The sequence below is a fragment of the Mesoplodon densirostris genome, chromosome 9, assembly GCF_025265405.1.
Source record: "Mesoplodon densirostris isolate mMesDen1 chromosome 9, mMesDen1 primary haplotype, whole genome shotgun sequence".
NCBI classification, from domain to species: Eukaryota; Metazoa; Chordata; class Mammalia; order Artiodactyla; family Ziphiidae; genus Mesoplodon; species Mesoplodon densirostris.
In genome coordinates, this window is record NC_082669.1 from 52,449,055 (window position 1) to 52,470,750 (window position 21,696).

At 40.7% G+C, this 21,696-nt stretch overlaps 1 protein-coding gene across 2 annotated transcripts; it reads left to right on the top strand.

Moving 5' to 3' along the window:
* Positions 1–418: 418 nt before the first annotated feature.
* Positions 419–19,982, top strand: ASNS (asparagine synthetase (glutamine-hydrolyzing)). Of its 2 annotated transcripts, XM_060108097.1 has the most exons (13): positions 419–541; positions 3,918–3,953; positions 4,684–4,955; positions 8,539–8,776; positions 12,723–12,908; positions 13,164–13,265; positions 13,754–13,881; positions 15,139–15,265; positions 16,632–16,738; positions 17,218–17,318; positions 18,458–18,539; positions 18,630–18,785; positions 19,644–19,982. In XM_060108097.1, the coding sequence occupies exons 3-13, from the start codon at positions 4,707–4,709 to the stop codon at positions 19,851–19,853; spliced, it is 1,686 nt and encodes a 561-aa protein (XP_059964080.1). In that variant the 5' UTR covers positions 419–541; positions 3,918–3,953; positions 4,684–4,706; the 3' UTR covers positions 19,854–19,982. The 2 variants fall into 2 exon arrangements, with proteins under 2 accessions (XP_059964080.1, XP_059964079.1); XM_060108096.1 differs by lacking the exon at positions 3,918–3,953.
* The last annotated feature ends 1,714 nt before the right edge of the window (positions 19,983–21,696 follow it).

Consider the following 21,696-nt stretch of genomic DNA (forward strand, 5'->3'; position numbering starts at 1 on the left):
CTATTTATTAATTTAGCAAATATATGTGTATCCACAGCTAAGATGCTCTCTTAGTAATAAGGAGGATAAAGCACTTCTAAAGACTTCACAATTAAAGACATGAGGGAGATCTGCTGCAGAGGGGATACGGCAATCAGTTGCTGATGGTTTCCCTAAGAACAAAACAAGTGCGGAAGATTAATGAATTGTCAGAACAGCAGGTAAGGTAATCCTAGGTGTCAGTGGGGCACCTGGGCAGACCTCTGAGGCTCTCCCTCAGCAGGTGCACTAACACTTTAAGAAGCAAGAAACAGAGCAGTTCCTCCGCCTCCCTCGCTCCGCATCCCTCGCTCCGCATCCAGTCCTGGCCGGGCTAGCGCCTTCACGCCCTGCGGGCCACGCCTCTGCGCGCTGGTTGGTCCTCCCAGAAGTGATGAAACTTCCCGCACGCATTACAGGAGCCAGAAGGTTATAAAGTGAGAGGTGAGGGGAGGTCCTCAGCCCGCAAGTCGCAGCCTGCTCACCTTACGCTCGCCCGCTGGCCCACCTCGCTGGAGCCCAGGTAGGCTGGGCAGCCGGGGGTCGCGGCGCTCTCCCGGCGTGCCGCGGGGCTGCCCCGGGAGAGGGAGGAGGATGCGCGGCAGCCTGGCCCGCCCGACAGGAGGGCAGACGCGGATCCCGGCGTCCGCTGCTGTTGCGGCTGCTGCCGAGCAAAGGGGGCGGGGCCGATTGGTGCGCCCCTGGGAAGACCTCCGCTGTGGTCCCGGAGCGGGGACAGCGTGACCCGCAGAGCTAAGGCCCTGCCGCTTTGGAGAGAAGGCGGCGGCGGTTTAAGTTGGCCATTTTAAATTTAAGTATTTTGTATTATATTGTGTCGAAGCCTGCGGAAGTTTTCGCATTTCAGGGGACCCGCTCGGATGGGCTGGAGGGTGCACGTGGCCCGAGTGCAGTCGCGAGTCATGGGGCGACGCGGTCGCTAGGTCCTGGTCCGAGAGGGAGGGTCTGCAGGGCTGTCTGTTAAGGCCTCGGAGGATAACCCCTCACCTCCGGCAACCTCCACCCCTTCACCTAGTTACCCCTCCCCCCATCTGTGTGGACTGCAAGACTCAACAAGTGACTTGCTGAGCAAATCCTGCCCAGAAGAGATCTGGGCACGACAGGCGGCGCGGTATGGGAAAAGGCAAAAGAAACGGGCATGCTTTTTCTCATTGGATATCTATTTTATAGGGCCAGTTTCAGTTTAATGTTATTAGTTTGAATGAATGGACAGTGTTTTTCCTCAGCCTGTGGCCTACATTATTTCTTTACCATCTATTGCCCGGGGTGCTTGATAAATAATTTAAAAGCACTGGTAACTCAACTTTTTCATTGATTGATCTCATTATTATAAGATTAATTAAAAGTAATTTATGGCTTAGTAATATTCCATTGTATCTATGTGCCACATCTCCTTTATCTATTCATCTGTCGATGGACATTTAGGTTGGTTCCACGTCCTGGCTATGGTAAATAGTAGAGGTAGACATAAAAAATGGACTGGAGGACATGGGGTGGGAGGGCAAAGATGGGGCGAAGTGAGAGTAGCATCGACATATACACTACGGAATGTAAAATAGTTGGCTGGGTGGGAAGCAGCAGCATAGCATAGGGAAATCAGCCCGGTGCTTTGCGATGACCTAGAGGGGTGGGATTGGGAGGATGGGAGGGAGGCTCAAGAGGGAGGGGATATGGGGACATGTGTATGCACATGGCTGATTCGCTTTGTTGTGCAACAGAAACTAACACAGTATTGTGAAGCAATTATACTCCAGTAAAGATCTATTTTTTTAAAAATAATTTAAGTCTTGAACCTGTGCAGGAGTTAGTTGCTGAAATCTTAAACTTCAGCGTATCACTTTGCTTTTAAGTATTGGTTTAAGAAATTAAGTGCTCTGAAACAACACTGTCCAATTCAGTAACCACTAGCCACATGTGACTATTGAGAACGTGAAGTGCTGGCTAATCCAAATTGAAATATGCTTAAAGTGTTGATGATTTAATAGAAAAAAGCAATGTAAAATATCTTGTTAATATTTTTGTACTGATTACGTGTTGACATAATACTATTTTCAGTACATTGTGTTAAAATCTATTTGAAATTTCACTTTTTTCTCTTTAAAAAATTTTTTTATTATGCTTTTGTCTTTTTACTTTCTTAATGGCGCTACTAGTATATTTAACATTACACATGTGGCTCACATTTCAATTGGACAGCACTGCTCTAGACGTTTATGAGGAAATATGGAAAATTACTGGGAACAGGTAACAGCAGTAGGAAAAAGCATTGCCAAGTAGGATGTTTGCAAGTAATACTGTTTCCAATAAAAATAATAGGTGATAGTTTTAATTTGCTTTTCCTGCTGGAGAAATAAGTGTGCTTTGCAATCGTTTGGCGCCCCTGTTTCCCCTCCAATTTAGTGCTTACTGTGTTTCTGTAGCATGCTTAATGGGATTCACTAAGCAGCATTAGGAAGACTTAGGTAAATGACTGACTAATCACCGCACATGATTTCAGAGCACTTTCCCAGCCCATTTTTCTAGAGTCAAAGGTAGATGGCTTGGGCTTCCCTGGTGGCGCAGTGGTTGAGAGTCCGCCTGCCGATGCAGGGGACACGGGTTCGTGCCCCGGGCCGGGAAGATCCCACATGCCGCGGAGCGGCTCGCCCGTGAGCCATGGCCGCTGAGCCTGCGCGTCTGGAGCCTGTGCTCCACAATGGGAGAGGCCATAACAGTGAGAGGCCCGCGTACCGCAAAAAAAAAAAAAAAAAAAGGTAGATGGCTTATTAATAGTCACTTCACTTAAACCTCAGTGAATTTTCCCAGTAAATCTCGAAGTAAATCCAAGCATACCTAGCTTTGCAGGTACTACTTTTTTTTTTAAAATTAAAACAAATTGAAGGTTTGTGACAACTCTGCATAGGTGTCATTTTTCCAACAGCATTTGCTCATTTGCTCACTTCCTGTCTGTCACATTTTTGTAACTTGAAACTTTAGCGATCTGTGATCAGTGATCTTTGATGTTTCCACTGCAAAAAGATTACTACTTGCTGAAGACTCAGATGATGGTTAGCATTTTTTAGCAATAAAGTATTTTTTAATTAAAGTATGTACATTGCTAGACATCATGCTATTGCACACCTAATAGACTACAGTATAGTGTAAACATAACTTTTATATGCACTGGGAAACCAAAAAATTCATGTGACTTGCTTTATTGCGGTGGTCTGGAACCAAACTGACAATATCTCAGAGATGTTCCTGTATCTGATTATGAGCTATTTGGCCAAATGCATGGGAGGGGTTGCATAGGACATGTGATACTTCATTTCCAAGTTGTTTTAGTTAATACCATTTTCCATTAATTTGATCTGGTCTCATAAAAGCTCCAAATTAGGCTTTGTTTCATTTAAATGCAAATGAAATGTCTTCAGAGGATTGTTCCAAGTGATTGATGTAACTTGAATATTTATATTTTTTTCTTGATGCCTTTTATCTAGGCATTTGCTGCAAATTTCCATTAAAAAATACCAAAATAGTTTACAAGTTACAGATATTTAGGTAAAGTAACTGTTTTGAGCTGACAGCATTCAACTAAAACTGCTCTTTATTTCACAGTTGAGAATTGAATTTGAATTGCAAAGTAATTAACATTTGTAGGAAGTACTTATTTGCTTCTTGGCCTACAGCGCAGAGCCAAATTGTTTTTCTGAGGTACTGCTGTGTCTGTCCCACCTACTTTGCTTTCTTACTCACCAAGGTAGCTTTGAGACAAAAATGTTTAACATTTTTGTCTTTTAGGACATTTTGATGGTGAACATTTTGTATCTCTGTCAACTTAAATTTTTTTGTTGTTATTAAACTAAGATATCAGATAATATTGCTTTCTCTTTTCTTTTTAGAATTTCTTTGATTGTGTTTGAATAAGTCACTTGGAGGTAAGCTAGAAGTAGTGAAATGTTTATAATAGCTGTGTATCTTTTTTTTTTTTTTGCGGTACGCGGGCCTCTCACTGTTGCGGCCTCTCCCGTTGTGGAGCACAGGCTCCGGACGCGCAGGCTCAGCAGCCATGGCTCACAGGCCCAGCCGCTCCGCGAATAGCTGTGTATCTTAATGTTACACTTAGGCAGTATGTATGATCATCTTTTCTACCCACTATACATCTATTAGTACAGGTATAAAGAGGCATTTAATTGTCAAGGACACACAAGAGGCGACTGTAGTAATCTGGAGCATCTCTTGGATTTTTCAGGGCTTTTGGGATTCTGGGATGGAGAGAGTGGGGATGGGATCTCTGGCAAGGATGGAGCCAGCCTGCATGTGTATCTGTATCTTGGGTGTAAACCTAGGATACAAAACAGAATGTGGCCTGAACACTGCTAGCTCTAGCTGACCAAATCCTAATGTGAGAGGGATGCAACCTTTGACTGGGGGCTAAGCTACTATAGCTGGCTGGATGTTAAGGTCATCCATCTTTCCTGAATACTTGTAAGTAAATTAAATCATTCTCTGTCCCTGTGTGACTGCCAACCTACTGGAAAATTGCTGTAGATAAGATAATTTATATTTCAGTCTTTGAAATGGCTTATGCAAGTTTTGGGAATCAAGATTGAATACAGACTTGGATTGGGTATTGAATATTTAATTTGTCTGTTTTTCTCTCCATAGAGAGCCCATAGCTCCATTGCACCATGTGTGGCATTTGGGCCCTCTTTGGCAGTGACGACTGCCTTTCTGTTCAGTGTCTGAGTGCTATGAAGATTGCACACAGAGGTCCAGATGCATTTCGTTTTGAGAATGTCAATGGATATACCAACTGCTGCTTTGGATTTCACCGGTTGGCAGTGGTTGACCAGCTGTTTGGAATGCAGCCAATTCGAGTGAAGAAATATCCTTACTTGTGGCTGTGTTACAACGGTGAAATCTACAACCACAAGAAGGTAAACAGAATAAAACCAGAAGCTATCTGGATGTGATTAAGCCTTAGAGCTAGTTGGTTATAATAATTTTATTTTGTATAATGCTTTTTGCTTTCAAACACTTTCCATGTTCGTTCTCATTTGCTCCAATTATATAGAGAGAGACAGGGCACCGATGCACAAAGAGGTGAAATGACTTGGTCACACACACAAAAAAATGATAAAAAGGATTACATTTCAGGTTTTTAACTCTTAGAATCTTTTTTTTTCCTATTATGAATTTGAATGTTAATTAGAGGCTGTGTTAGGCACTGGGGATACAGTAGTAAATATGAGAGGTAGGTCTGCATGCTGGAGGAGTTTATTCCTTTAGGGAGCAGACAAAAAAAAAATCATTGTACATATACTAGGCATTCTGAAAAAATGAATATGGAGCTCATGGATATGGGAGATCCAGTTTCAGTATAGGTAGTCAGAGAAAGCCTCTTGAGGAATTGACACTTGAACTCAGACTTGAATGGACAACGATTAGCTAGCAGGGCTGGGAAGGGCATTTTCGTGCAGAGGGAATAGCATGCTTAGAACCCTGGGATTGTCATAAGTGAACAAGGGCCAGGTGGGATTGGGGAGGGCCAGAGCAAGAAGGACTTGGTAAGGAGGTAGAATATAATTCTTAGAGCAATGAGATTTGAAGATTTTTAAGGCAGGGATAGAATTTAATAGTTTGTGGATGATCACATTTGTAGCTGCCCTTAAGATGTTGCTGTTGCATAATTAATCAGGTGAAGGATAGACAGGTAGCCAGATGCAGTGGAGTGCAAGAAGTAAGACTTTCGGCAGCACTAAAATTGGAACGGCTTTTTAATCTGGTGAAAGCATACTCTTAGGATGAGAGTAGTGAAGGTTTGGAAATTCTAACCCGAGGAAGCCACATTTACTAAGAGCCTTGCAATCTGGAATTGTTTGGCTAGTGTTTCATAAGAAATTTTTTAATCTAAAATTTGCAAGTTATTTTTTTGTCACTCTCTGCCCCAACTTTTAATTTTGAAAATTTCAAATTTACAAAAAAAAGAACAGAACATTGAGCATCTGAATGGAATAATTGTTAATGTTTTGCCTTTTTTGCTTTATATCTCTGTCTATATACACACACATTCAATTTTGGGCTTAATCATTTTAGAGTATACTGCAGATATTATAACACTTTACTCCTAAATATGTAAGCATTTGTCTGCTAAGAATAAGGACATTCTTCTACCTAACACCAATACTATTATTATACCTAAGAATCCATAATGCCCTCTAATATCCAGTTCATATTAAAATTTCCCAGGTGTTCCAAGAATATATTTATAGCTGTTTTTTGGTTTTGAGCCAGATTTCATTCAAGGGTCATACATTTGGTTGTGATTTTTCTTGGTACTTTTTGAGACTTCTTGATATATGCCTATCATTCATGAGTAGGGATTTATATTCTAGTCACCCTCTGGCCATTTTTATCTCTGAATAATAGCTTTAGTCTTTGTTTGTTGTCCGCTTATAGGAACACTCAAGAATAGGCTTTTCATTTGAAGAGTCGGTATAGTTATTCAGCATATTCCTTTCATATATTTAATAAGGGCCTACTATACATCAGACATCATTTTTATAGGTGCTTGGAGGTGAAATGGAACAGGAAAAGTAAGGGAGTTTCAAGCTAGTGGGAATAGAGGAGGGGGCAGTTAAAACTTCCTTATTAAGCGAAGTTGGTACCGTGTACGTGAGAATGCTAAGTTTGTATTATGGCAGTAGTAGCCTGACTTTCACCTTAAATTAGGTAGGAAATGCCATATTTTACTTGAACAACATAGTTGCTTTTGTGTATTTTGTTGAATAGTTAAATATTTTGAAAATATTTCTTTTCTAAATTAGCCAAATGTGTTGTATTTTCAGACGCAGAGAAGTTCCATTGCTTCTACCAGTCATTCAGGTTATCTAGTGTGAGCATCTAAAATCTGTCTAAAGAGTAGAATTGACATTTCAGGCTTATATAAAGAATTCTGCAACATAAGCTTCAAAGGTCCCCCTTTTTTGGTGAAAATAGAATTTACTACTAAAATCCAGCCAGCAGTGGGAGTGGAGGGGGAGACTGGTCAAGGAGAGGAGGAATACGAGTGAAGGTTGGGCAAAGAGGAGGCCCCTTCCCTGCAGGGGGCATCAGAGGTCTAGAGCCAGCAAGTCAGATGGCAGTGTGATTTCCGCGTGATGGCAGAACATGGGGGCTTTAAGCTAAGTGTGGCTTCAGGAGGGTGGGAAGCATACACGTGAATCATTAACCAGTAAGTTACCTGTAAGCTTTAGGCCAAAGAGCCATGATGATGATGTGGTGGTGGAGTATAGATTTGGAAGGTGTTGCTTGCTGAAATCATCTAATGCTTTAGGCTCATTTATCCTGCAGGTACTTAAGCCCAGAAGGGTCAGCAGAAGACCCCTTCCAAACACTACTTCCTAGTGACAGAGGTCATCAATGACAGTCTCTCAGAGCAAGGAGAGGTGACCAGGAGGTGGCTTTGTAGTTATTGGAAGCGGCCAAAGCCCATTTTTGGACAGTTCCGTGCTTATAGACAGAAGGTTCTCAAATTTATAGAGTGAGCATGGTTGTGAAGCATACTTTACAGGTCATACACATATAAACATAGAGACTTACTTTTTGATATTTAAAAACATATTTTAAATGTTCAAATGTACCCAGCGTTTCAACTTGATTTTGTTTACGTGAACCTCCTCTCTATTATCAGCCAAAAATATGAGTAAGTACAAAGAAAGAGGAGCATACCAAGAAGTTTTCACCCTCACAGTTGGCCAGTGGTGAGGGAGAGCCACGGAGTTTGGGCCTAAATAACTTAACTGAACCCTCTCTACATGCAGTGGGAATGATGGTCTCTTTGCTGTTCCACTGGGGGATGTGGATGAATAAAGCTCCAGCATCATTTTGTCCATCACTGAGAAGTAGCTTTAATGCCTCTGCAGTGGTGGAAGGACGGGATGCTATAGTCCTCCCCTGGACCAGCAGCTCTGTGTTGGACCATTTGTCTCCACCATTGTGATGGAATCATTTATTTGTCAGGGAATAGTGCCAAATGTGTTTGTCCTTTCGCTTTCTGTTTTTATAGGAAGTCTGTGAGGCTGAACTGGAAGAAGCTCGACTGATACTATATTCCCAAACCAAAATCTCACAGTTGAAGAAGACACATTTTTAGTGTCCATGACACCTGGCAATCTATTTGCTTTAACTTAACATATTTATGTAAATACATGTGTATTACATACACAGTATGTATATAATATACATTTCCATCCCTCCACGCAATACCGAGGTACATTGCATCTGTATTCTGTTTATCAGAATGCAACTAAAATTTTCACGGGCTTAGCTTTATGTTATAAAGAATTTGTATGATTCTGAGTTCAAACAGGCTATATTTTTATAATGCCATTATTCTTTTAAATCACTAACGTGCATGAAATTATAAAGCACAAAAATACTGAAGCAACTTTGCAATAAAAAACAATTAGTGAATGCACAAGGATTCTAACATTTTTGTTTTACTATTGTTTCCTTAAGCTGCAACACCATTTTGAATTTGAATACCAGACCAAAGTGGATGGTGAGATAATCCTTCATCTTTATGACAAAGGAGGAATTGAGCAAACAGTTTGTATGTTGGATGGGGTATTTGCATTTATTTTACTGGATACTGCCAATAAGAAAGTATTCTTGGGCAGAGATACCTATGGAGTCAGACCTTTGTTTAAAGCCATGACAGAAGATGGATTTTTGGCCGTGTGTTCAGAAGCTAAAGGTAAGGATAGAATTTTACTGTAGATTTTCATTATTGTCCTGATTCTGTGTTTTCTTTTAAATAATATTTGTAAATCTAATCCAATGCATATTTACAAATGGGGCAACCCAGATTTTTTATAAGTGTCTATGTGAGTCATGGACTTTCTGAGCTTTCCTTTATAAAGCCAAGGAGTTGGACTCTCTTTTTAGCACTTAAATTCTGTAAACCTTAGAGGATAAATCTGTAGTAAAGTCATTTAATTTTTGTTGTGCTAATAGGCTCTGCGTCTGGTCTGATCCCATATGTATTTTCAAGTTTTCCTATGTCACATTGTAATGGTAGGGTTGGCCGTCCCTGCAGTTATTGCTCTGTGGTACTGTGCCATGGCTATCACACAGACTCATTTTAATTTAGCATTTTTTAAACAGCTTTATTGGTGTATAATTTACATGCCATACAATTCTTCCATTTAAAGTGTACAATTCAGTGGTTTTTAGTACGTTCATAGATATCTGCAACCAATGCTTCGGTCAGTTTTAGAAATTTTTTATCACCTCAAAAATAAACTCCATAGGGCTTCCCTGGTGGCGCAGTGGTTGAGAGTCCGCCTGCCAATGCAGGGAACTCGGGTTTGTGCCCCTCTCTGGGAAGATCCCACATGCCGCTGAGCGGCTGGGCCCGTGAGCCATGGCCGCTGAGCCTGCGCGTCCAGAGCCTGTGCTCCGCAGCGGGAGAGGCCACAACGGTGAGAGGCCCGCATACTGAAAAAAAATTTAAAAAGCAAGTAAATAAATAAATAAACCCCGTAGGGAAATCCCTGGCAGTCCAGTGGTTAGGACTCTGCGCTTTCACTGCTGAGGGCCCCGGTTCGATTCCTGGTCAGGGGAACTGAGATCCCACAAGTCTCGCAATGCGGCCAAAAAAATAAAAATAAATCTTGTACTCTTTTTTTTGGTTTTTTTTTTTTTTTTTGCGGTACGCAGGCCTCTCACCGTTGTGGCCTCTCCCGTTGCGGAGCACACGCTCCGGACGTGCAGGCTCAGCGGCCATGGCTCACGGGCCTGGCCTCTTCACGGCATGTGGGATCTTCCCAGACCGGGGCACGAACCCGTGTCCCCTGCATCAGCAGGCGGACTCTCAACCACTGCGCCACCAGGGAAGCCCAAACCTTGTACTCTTGAGCTGTCACTCCCCATCACTCCATATCCATCAGCCATTAAACTTCCTGTCCCCAACTACCTCCTCTACCCCCTGTCCCCCCAGTCCCAGCCAATTGCCAATCTGCTTTCAGTCTATGTGGATTTCCCTATTCTGGGCATTCCATATGAACAGAGTCATATCATATGCAGTCTTTTGTTACTGGCTTCTATCACTTGGCATAATGTTTCCGAGGTCTGTCTATGTTGTAACATGTATCAGTATTTACTTTTTATGGCCAAAAGATACTCCATTGCATGGATATAACACATTCTGTTCATCCACTGTTACTCCTTTTGTCAGCTGATGGACAATTGGCTCTTATGAATAATGCTTCTCTACATATTTGTGTACAAGTTTTTGTGTTTTCATTTCTCTTCGGTGTATACCTAGGAGTGGACTTGCTGGGTCACGTGGTTTACTCTGTGTTTACAAATAGCATCAAAAAGAATAAAATACCTGAGAATAAATCTAACAAAAGCAGTGCAAAACTGTATGCTGAAAACTATAAAACCTTGTTGAAAGAAATGAAAGAAGATCTAAATAAATTGGAAAGCATACAATGATCATGGATCGAGGACTTAACATTGTTAAGTTGGCACAGACTCCCCCAGTGGATCTACAGATTCAGCATGACCTCTGTCAGAATCCCAGGTGACTTCTTCGTAAAAATTGACAAGCTGACTCTGAAATTCATAGGGAATGGCAAAGGACTCACAGTAGCCAAAACAATCTTGAGAAAGAATAAAGTAGGAGGATTCTCACTTCCTGACTTCAAAACGTACTACAAAATAATGGTAATCAGGACAGTGTGGTACTGGCAGGACAGACATATAGACCAGTGGAATAGAACTAAGAGTCCAGAAGTGAATCAATACATCTGCAGTCAACAGACTTTCATCAAGGGTTCCAAGACCATTCAATGGGCAAAGAATAGTCTTTTCAACAAATGGTGCTGGGACAACTGGACATACACATGCAAAAAAATGAAGTTAAACCTTTACCTCACACCATACCTAAAAGTTAAAGTGGATCAAACTCCTAAATGTAAACGCTAAAACTATAAATCTCTTAGAAGAAAATATATGGCTAAATCTTCATGACCTTGGATTTTGCAAAGATTTCTTAGATATGACCCCGAAAGCACAAGCAACAAAAAAATAAATTGGATTTCATCAGAATTAAACATTCTTGTACTTCAAAGGACACCATCAAGAAAGTGAAAAGACAACCCACAGAATGGAATAAAATACTTGTAAATCATATTTAGCATTTTTTGACAATAAAGTTGAGGAAGGCATTCATCTTTTATCTCCTAGCTAGATAGAATGACATCCTAAAATCTGGTCTACCTGCCTGTCTGCCTTTTTGCCTCATTCCTTAAATCCTTTCTCACTTACTGTGATCGTATGGCAAAGAAGTATATATGTTATTTACCTAAAGTGCTGTTAGGGAAGCCCAGCAAAGAGAACACAAGGGAAAAGCAGACTCCATACTTCCACTGTGTCTCCGAAACCTTGATATGGAATTACGGTCTCACATCAAATTTACCCTCTGAAATTTCTTGACTTGTGATTTTTTTACATCCTAAACACTGCCCTTTTCTAAACAACATGATCTCATCTAGAGTACTGTACGGCAACAGTTTTCCTTTCTCGGTGCTTTTAGAATAGCCTATCAAAAACTCATTTGGGGGCTTCCCTGGTGGCGCAGTGGTTGAGAGTCCGCCTGCCGATGCAGGGGACACGGGTTCGTGCCCCGGTCCGGGAAGATCCCACATGCCGCGGAGCGGCTGGGCCCGTGAGCCATGGCCGCTGAGCCTGTGCGTCCGGAGCCTGTGCTCCGCAACGGGAGAGGCCACAACAGTGAGAGGCCCGCATACCGGAAAAAAAAACCCCAAAAAAACCTCATTTGGTCATGGTGCTCCCTGCTTAAAATCTTGTAACTGCTCCTCCCCCTACAGGAGCTGTGTGGCTAGCTTGAGGTCTGCTTGCTGGTGATAGGATCTGGGGCTTGTCTGCTGTTTGAATTCCACACTACACAGTAGATTCCTGGGTCAACCAACTCAAATTATAAATCATAATAAGTATTCTGTGTAGATAGGCTGTTACTGTTTATAATAAACCACTGATTTTTCTTTTTTAATCACAGATCATGGTGATGTCAAGTTGGTTACTTCCTGTGAGAACTTATTGAGGAAATTTAAATTATAATGTTTAACTCACACACAGTATATAATAGCTACATAAGGGATAGATGTCTGACTTCTTAATATCTGAGTTTAAAGTACGTAATGGTGGATCATTTTGCTTGTTAAAGGACTGGGAACCATAAGCTATTTTCTTAAGATACCTCAGTGATGACAAGTGACTACCAGGATATCATAAAATTAAGTTTCAAGTCCTTCTCTTTGCTTAATAAATATATCTTTTCTTATATTTGTTTGCTTTAGTGAAGAAAATAGATTTTTTAAAATCAGAAATTCCAGCTAGGGAGAAGAAATTGAACACTGAAGATTTTCCTATTGCCTTGAATTACTAGAAACGAATGTAATTTTGCTGTGCATCTCTGTACCACTATTACCTTTCTAGTAAGTAGATGGTAGGGTTTTGAGTGATTATATTTTTCCAGTTTTGCTTATGTAATGGACACGTATTTGTATTAAAAGAGGGAAGATAAATAGGAATTTAGGTGATATTAACTAATCATGAAAGTTACTGTGAAGTATTATCCTCATTTGAATAAATTTATCTTTTTGAATATGTAGGTCTCATTAACTTGAAGCACTCCATGACTCCTTTTTTAAAAGTGGAGCCTTTTCTCCCAGGACACTATGAAGTTTTGGATTTAAAGCCAAATGGCAAAGTAGCATCGGTGGAAATGGTTAAATATCATCACTGTAGAGATGAGCCTCTGCATGCCCTGTATGACAGTGTGGAGAAACTCTTCCCGGGTAAGAAAGCAGTAGCCCACCCACCTGTTCCCCACCTCTCTCCCCAAAAGGAAAACTGTACTCTCACATCACTGGAATGATGTAAGTTCGAAAATCTGTTTCCTTTTTAATTTGGAGGTGACACATTGCAATTTGGCCAACTTCACTGTTGAGCAAATGCCATCATGATAGAGGTAGATGATTGTGTACCCATTTCAGTAAATAATTCAGCCCAGGCTTTTCTGCAGCTATTTAATTTCCTTTATGTGTTAATAGGTTTTGAGATAGAAACTGTGAAGAACAACCTCCGAATCCTTTTTGACAATGCCATTAAGAAACGTTTGATGACGGACAGAAGAATTGGCTGCCTTTTATCAGGTGAAGTCAGTTTAAAAACCTAATTGTATTTAGTGCATATTTAAGTTAAATGATTTATAGCTACCCAGTAGGTTTTGACTATAAAATACTTACTATATGATTTAATCTTTCCTCCATTATAGGATGAAAAAGTTTTCTGTAAGTGCTTTCAATATTTTAATAATAATGTAGCAACTTAAAGTGATACTATAATTATATTGGCACGAGTGAGCTAGTAAACATTCTTTAGAATGTTCCATGTCCTCCTACTCCACCATCTTGATTCGAGTCCTAGAATGTGTGTAGTGGTTTTTAACCAATTCAAATACTGTTACCATTGTCACAGGTTAAATGTTAGATTTTTCTCATTCAAGTTGATTTTCAATTTATAAAACTTAGGGATTTTAAATGGTAAAACTGTAATCTTAGTGCTTAATAGGAATGTAAAGCATATCTGTCCCTCTCTTATGTAAGGCCCATAACCACTACACTTCCTGTCTTGCTCATAGGTGGCTTGGATTCCAGTTTGGTTGCTGCCATCCTGTTGAAGCAGCTAAAAGAGGCCCAAGTACAGTATCCTCTCCAGACATTTGCGATTGGCATGGAAGACAGTCCTGATTTACTAGCTGCTAGAAAGGTAAGACACTGTCTTTGCCTGTTATGTAGTTAAGACAGACTTGTTAGTAATTGATGGTTCTATACTTTGCTGCTGCATTGACTTAGGTAATTGTTTTGAATTAAATATATTAAAATGGAATGAAATGCCTGTTGAATATCAACTATGTTGTACACTGTATTCTGGGCACTTTTTTTTTTGCAGTACGCAGGCCTCTCCTGTTGCGGAGCACAGGCTCCGGACGCGCAGGCTCAGCGGCCATGGCTCACGGGCCCAGCCGCTCCGCGGCATGTGGGATCCTCCCGGACCGGGGCACGAACCTGTGTCCCCTGCATCGGCAGGCGGACTCTCAACCACTGCGCCACCAGGGAAGCCCCTCTGGGCACTTTTATCTATCACGACCCATGCAGTCCTCACAAAGACCCTATGATAATTCCGCCCTTTTGAGAGTTAGGGCATGGTATAGTGGTTCAGGCTGCAGGCGTTATATTTAGAGCCTGACTGCTGGTTTCAAATCCTACTTCTACCACACAATTCCTCACTTACGCGATGGAAGTAATAGTATCTACCATGGGATAGTTTTGAGGTGAAAATTACATAATACTTAATATAAGTGTGTAGGATAGAACCTAGCGTGTAGTGAGTACTTAGAGAATGTTAGCTATTCTTTTTACTTTTCTTTTTTTTTTTTAATAAAGTACGGTGTTTAGGGCTGTGGGCAGAGGGGACCTTGTACACATTCAGTGTGCGGGAGACCTCGTTCCCACTTTGGAGAAACTTGCATGGAGTGGATGAGAAGGAGCAAGCAAGTGGTCCCAAAGCAAGCTGACCAATGCTAAATGAATCCACAATAGCCAAAGGAAACAGAATGAGGGGAGGGGCCATTTAATTTAGGAATAACATCCTGGATGTAGAATTAGGCATTGCAGGAGGGCCAAAAGGAGGTAAAATCAGTGTGAGGGGGAGTGGGGGGCATGCTTGTTAGGGTGAAGTCTTGGAGTGGGAAGAGTGGATGGGAGCTCTACCTCTTGGTGGTCATTGGAGGGCAGACACTGGGGGAGGCAAGGGAGCCTGACTAGGTGGGGCTCGTATGCAGTGGCCTAGAGAATTATTTCCCCTTATTGTGGTGGCCTACAGAATTATTTCTGCTTAGTTTGTCTTGTTTGTTTAACACCCTTGTTAATTCATAATGTGTTGTGAACTATGGTCCTGCTTCATTTTCAAGAGTAGTCCTTTTCTTTAAAACACAAGCCTGTGGGTATTTCTTTGTATAATCAGGTGGCAGATCATATTGGGAGCGAACACCATGAAGTCCTCTTTAACTCTGAGGAAGGCATTCAGGTCCTGGATGAAGTCATATTTTCCTTGGAAACTTATGATATTACGACAGTCCGTGCTTCAGTAGGTAAGGTATTTTATGATCCCAAAAAGATTTTTAATACTGAAAAGGTGTAAGGATTAAACAATCCTGTTTCAAGCAGTTGTTTAAAAAATAGTACTCAAGAATGAGCACAGGTAAAATTCCTGTGTCAGCAATTGTTGAAGACCAGGCCATTTAAGAATTCCTGAAACCTCTTTTGGAGAGGAACAATAAATACATAGTAAACTTCCACATTTATGGTATCACTATTTATATTTCTCCAAAAAGTAGATACATATTTTTTGCACCACCTTTCCCCCAGTTTCTCTGTATAAAAGTTTCTTGGGCTGTATAGGGAAATAGGTCTACGTTGTAACTAATTTCTGTAAGGAATGCTCGTTTTAGATATATTTTGGTAAATATTCCATCGTAGGACTTATCAATCAATAACATATTGTGCAGCAAGAAATACTAGTTTTACCCTGTGGATACACACTGAGATTAGAAGTATACTCCCAATCAGACTGATCTAATTTTGCTGAGTCTCTAATATGCTACTAGCTTAGATATGCCTCTCTTAAGGGATGCAGAATCTGACAGGACTCCATTGCAAAGTTTAGGGTCTGCATCCTCATGCTCTAATCTTTGCAGTAATAGTGCAGAGGTGCTGTCTCTCCCAAGGAAGCAAAAATTAGTTCTTGAAGGGCAAAAAAATCTTAGGTTTTACAGTGGTTTCTGGCCTTCCAAAGGGCCACGGTACATCAACAGAAATACAGTATTTCTGGTACTGATATTTCATTGGTGAAGCAGATTAGGGAAAAAGATCTAAAAAGTATCCCTATAGGGAGGTGATCATGAAAAAACAGTTAAGAACAGATACTGGTTTACAGGGACCAACCAGCATCTTTTAATGATGCAATATTCTTAACTGTATTTGACATGCTGAATGGGGAGTAAGTATCAGAAAAAAAGCCCCGAATAAACATTAAGCTACCAAAGCCCTAACTTTTAATTTTTTTATAGTGATACTGGTGTGAACGTTATCACATTTAAGATATTTGAGTCATTGTTCAGCAAAATTTTTTAGCATTTTTAACATTGTTTAGCAAAATTTTCAGATAGACATTCTTGGTCTGAAAGCAGTAACATTTTAAAACCTATAAATAAAATTGTGGAAGGGTTTTGGGGTGTTTCATCACAACAGTACAACTTTTGGATTACGTACATAAAAAGATAGGTACCATATAAAGATATTGTAGATATAAGGTCATTCTTTTGCAAACTGCTTTATATTAACAGAGAGTCTAGTCTAATATAGCAAAGCTTGCAGTCATTTCCAGAAATCAAATAAAAGGCATTTTTGGTAGAGGGTTATGTGGAAATTAACAATAATTTCTGTCTCTTTTTTAAGGTATGTACTTAATTTCAAAGTACATTCGGAAGAACACGGATAGCGTAGTGATCTTCTCTGGAGAAGGTTCAGATGAACTTACACAGGGTTACATATATTTTCACAAGGTAAGCATTCTCAAATGAAGGGATATTGATCCTAGGGGAAGAAAAGTATGAATTATTATTTACCTATTTTCTATCTTCTTTTTTGGTATAACAGTAACACTTTGAATATCTTGTGAGACATATCAGGAAATCTGATAGTGTCTGTATTTTTGGGGGGAGAAAGAAGTCTTAATAGTGGCAGATAATATCTTTTTTTGAACTAGTTAAGCCTAAGAATCATGTTTCTGCTCTTAGTCCCCTATGGTCTTATGGCTGTCGTACAGCATGTCATTTTGTTTGTTTTAGCACTAGCAGTCTTGGTGTGAGGGAAGGTACGTTTTATCAAGCATTTACTCCATTCCCTAAGCTCTGTTTGGCTTTTTGTCTTACCCACCTTTAGAATTGGAGTTACGTGTACGAGTAAGATATAAAAACTGTTTCATGTGCCAGAAGCAAAGCTTGTGGGTGTATTTGTAACTTCAGCTCTGTTTGCAAAATAGGCTCCTTCCCCTGAGAAGGCTGAGGAGGAGAGTGAGCGGCTTCTGAAGGAACTGTATTTGTTTGATGTTCTCCGAGCAGATCGAACTACTGCTGCCCATGGGTAAACGTGGTATTTTAGGAAGCGATTGTAAAAATAACCTCAAAAAACAAAAGGCTCAGTGGTCGATTTCTTTCTTTCCAGTTAGTATATGTTGCAAAGTATGCCTTCTATAGAGAAAATGAAGCTTGTCTGTTAGTGCAAAGGGATAAGGCTGAATCAGAGTGCTGTTGTCATGGTGAGAGGACATGGATAGGCGGTTTGAGATGGAGTTCCCACCTTGAAAGCACAACATCTTGCCCACTTCTGGGCAACTGAGGTGGAAGGCACTTGCAGCTCTTTTTTAAAGTTTTTTTTAAGAGAAATAAAGATTATACACCTTCATGTTGTGAGCGTTGAGCACCTGCCATGCCTGTTTGATGCTGTGGGGACCATGTGTGGGGAGAGGGAAGCGAAGATGCAAGAGATTTGATCAGCTTATAAAACAGGTTTCTTTGGTATCATTTCTGGTTGGCTAAAGTTTTCACTTTTTAAAGCTGGTCATGTTGGAGAATTGAAGACTCTTACTGTATGTGATAAACAACCAATATCAACTCTTTTAGTTACTTCTACCAAATCACACTTAGATTAGAAAATAATATGAAGTTGGGGAATGAACTGAATTCAAACATTTTTACTACTAACTGATGAATAACTTACATTCAGTATAAACCAGTGTTCTACAATGTTTCATCAAAGGCCACATCATCTGTTTCTTGGATCCTGGGGACTCTGGTTAGGACAAGCAGATAGGGTAATAACTGCAGATTAGCATTACAGTTTTTAATAGGACGAGAGATGGTCTCACCTAGAAAAAACTGTGAGTCAGAAAAGTCAAGGCAAAGTACGTTCTTAATGATCAGGTCACTCATTCTTTTTCTGATTTTTGAGATATTTAATAGTTTACAGAAGGGAAAGTAAAAGTAATTATTCTCCAGTAGTTCGTTTCACTCCCTAGATGATGTAATATGTACTCTGAATGAAGGTTTTTGTATTCGTGCATTAGCGTGGGGCAGTTATTTAGTTATTTAGTTATAAAAATGACTTTATAATGTTAACATTACTTAGAGGCTAAGTGAATTCCTAGGAAACTAAGTCTGAATCTAAACAGACAGGCACTAAATATCCATTTTGATTTAGATTTTCATCTTTTCCTTTTTAAGCCTTGAACTGAGAGTCCCCTTCCTGGATCATCGATTTTCTTCCTATTACATGTCTCTGCCACCAAATATGAGAATCCCCAAGGTGGGTGAATCAAGATAAAAACTGTCAAAAAACCATTGATACTGGTTATATTTAGAACTTTCACTGACACTCCTTTTGTTTTCATGTCAGAACGGGATAGAAAAACATCTTCTGAGAGAGACGTTTGAGGACTCCAATCTGATACCTAAAGAGATTCTCTGGCGACCAAAAGAAGCCTTCAGTGATGGAATAACCTCAGTTAAGAATTCCTGGTTTAGGATTTTACAGGAATACATTGACCATCAGGTATCATGTCTTTAAAGGTATTTTCTGGAATAGGATAATTTGGATGCAGAGTAGTAATCACTGTTCATTTTGTATTTAATTTAAATGTTTGTGTCTGCGGGAGAGATGCCCTATAAACAATACTTCTTTTAAAGAATTCTGTAAGAATAAAGTGGCATCTAGAATAGAGAGAGGAGACTTACCAGTCATCACTGACTTTTTTTTTTTTTAATTTATCTATTTTATTTATTTTTGGCTGCATTGGGCCTTCGTGGCTGTGCATGGGCTTTCTCTAGTTGTGGCGAGCGGGGGCTATTCTTCGTTGTGGTGCGCGGGCTTCTCATTGCGGTGGCTTCTCTTGTTGCAGAGCATAGGCTCTAGGTGTGCAGGCTTCAGTTGTAGCACGCGGGCTCAGTAGTTGTGGTACGTGGGCTCTAGAGTGTGGGCTCAGTAGTAGTGGCGCACTGGCTTAGTTGCTCTGCGGCATGTGGGATCTTCCCGGACCAGGGCTTGAACCCGTGTCCCCTGCATTGGCAGGCGGATTCTTAACCACTGTGCCACCAGGGAAGCCCCCTGGCTTTCATCTTACACATTTTTGGGCACCTATTGGGTGCCGGACGTTATTAGGCACAAATGAATCAAACACTTAGAGCCACCACTTAGAAGAAGTGTGCATGTGAATGTTCCTTAAAGGTCACTGCAGCTATGTATATTAGGGTATTTTAGCATTTTCTAAGTGATCCAAAGAGTCTCTCACACAATATACAGTCATGCCTTTTCTCTTTTTGTTTGTTTTTTGTTTTTGTGAAGCCAGATTAAATACAAGTATTTCCGTGCCGGTTAAAAAACCATTTCGCTTCTATCTTGTTATTCTTGCAGGTTGATGACGCAGTGATGGCAAGCGCAGCCCAAAAATTTGCCGTCAATACTCCCAAAACGAAAGAAGGCTATTACTACCGTCAGATCTTTGAACGCCACTACCCGGGCCGCGCCGACTGGCTGCCTCATTACTGGATGCCCAGGTGGACTAGCGCCACTGACCCTTCTGCCCGCACTCTGACCCATTACAAGGCCACTGCCAAAGCTTAGGTATTCCCTGAGCCATGGAGTGAAAGTAAACATTTCTTCTCATTGTGAAGGGTAGGGGGCTTGGGGGCAGGAAGGGTCAACGGCCCGGGCTTACTTGGGTGTGAAAAAATAAAAGTCTTAAATCTGAAACATTGCTATAGTCATTTATATTCATACAGCCCCCTCATCAGAGGTAGCTAGAAACTGAACAGCTTTCACTGTATCACAAAAGAGAGTGAGCTAGGAAAGGGGAAACAGTCTGATGTTTGGGAAGCCTCACACGCCCTCTCCTGGCAGAGCTACTGTAGAGGACTTTTGGGTCTCATGCCAGCGGGGCCTCCTTCCAGGCCTTGCCTCATCTGCGTGTGGTCCTCCTCTGACTTCCTCCCTTACTTCTTTCTGCATTCCTAACAGCTGGCTAGTTACATTCTGGAGAGGTAAGTCCTTTGTAAGACTTTGACAGCTCTATTTTGTAAGATATGTTGACTGAAAACTGCGCAGCCTAAAAGCTGAGAATTAAGTCATCAGAAAATCTGCTGAATAAAACTTCCTTAAGCTCAGAAGACAGCCTCTGAGATTGTTCCCGCAGAGGTAAGGGAAGAGGCAGGATATATAGGAGTTTTTGCAACAAAGACCAGGTAGTCCAGAACATCAAAAGATTACTGTTAAAACCAAACATCTCAAGTTAATGAATTTAGTGCATTTCTCTGTATAGGAAGAGGCAAGAGTCTGGGCTAATTGAAATCATTCCTTTGATATGCATTTTAACTGTCTAGGGCCAGTATCCTACTTTTCTCCATCCTGAATCCCCTCAGGGTGCACAGTGGCAGGTGGCTGATGGCTTGATGGCTGCAATATCCTTTGCTTACTGATATGGCAGACAACATTTTTCATCCACGGATAGTAATTTATATTTTTTTCTGTTGAGTCAATGTCTCTTCTGGAACTATCATTGTAAATCACGAGTCAGCAAACTTTTTCAGGGCTAGACAGTAAATATTTTCGGCTTTGCAGACCTCTCTTGGAACTGTTCAGCTCTGCCATTATGGTGCAAAAGCAGCCACAGACAGTATGGAAACTAATGGGCAAGGCCATATGCAAACATGGGCATGGCTGTGTTGTATTAAAACTTTATAAAAACAGGCAGTGGGCTGGATTTGGCCCATTGGCCATACTTTGCCAAGCCCTGTTCTAGAGCCAGGCATTTCCGATAAAAGGAAAAAGCATTCCAAAACTAGTTGGAAGAAGAGAAAATATAACAAGGAAACATTCAATGAACAGGTAGATTTTCATTTGACTGCTCATTGGTTATTTAGGGACAGGATTTTGAAATATATTTTAAAGATGAATTTAGTTATTACAAATTTTTGAAGAGGAAACTGCTGATGCACAGGTAAATGAAAGAACGCTTCATGGGAAGAGTGAGTAGCCCAGGAATTTAGCTGGTAAGTTGGAAGTTGGGGACTGTTTAAGCCTACCTGTTGACCTTCACTTATTTTTAAAAAGTCTAAACATTCTCTGACATAAATCGTACCAGTGTTATCTTAAGTCAGTCTCCCAAAGCAATAGAAATAAAAGCAAAAGTAAACAAATGGGATCTAATCAAATGCACAGACTTTTGTACAGCAAAGGAAACCATAAAACAGACAACCTACGGAATGGGAGAAAATATTCGCAAATGATGTGATGGACAAGGGTTTAATTTCCAAAATAAGCAGCTCATACAACTCAGCAACAACAAAAAAACCCAACTGAATAATGGGTAGAAGACCTAAATAGACATTTCTCCAAACAAGACATAGAGATGGCCAACAGGCACATGGAAAGGTGCTCAACGTCGTCGCTAGTTATTAGAGAAATGCAA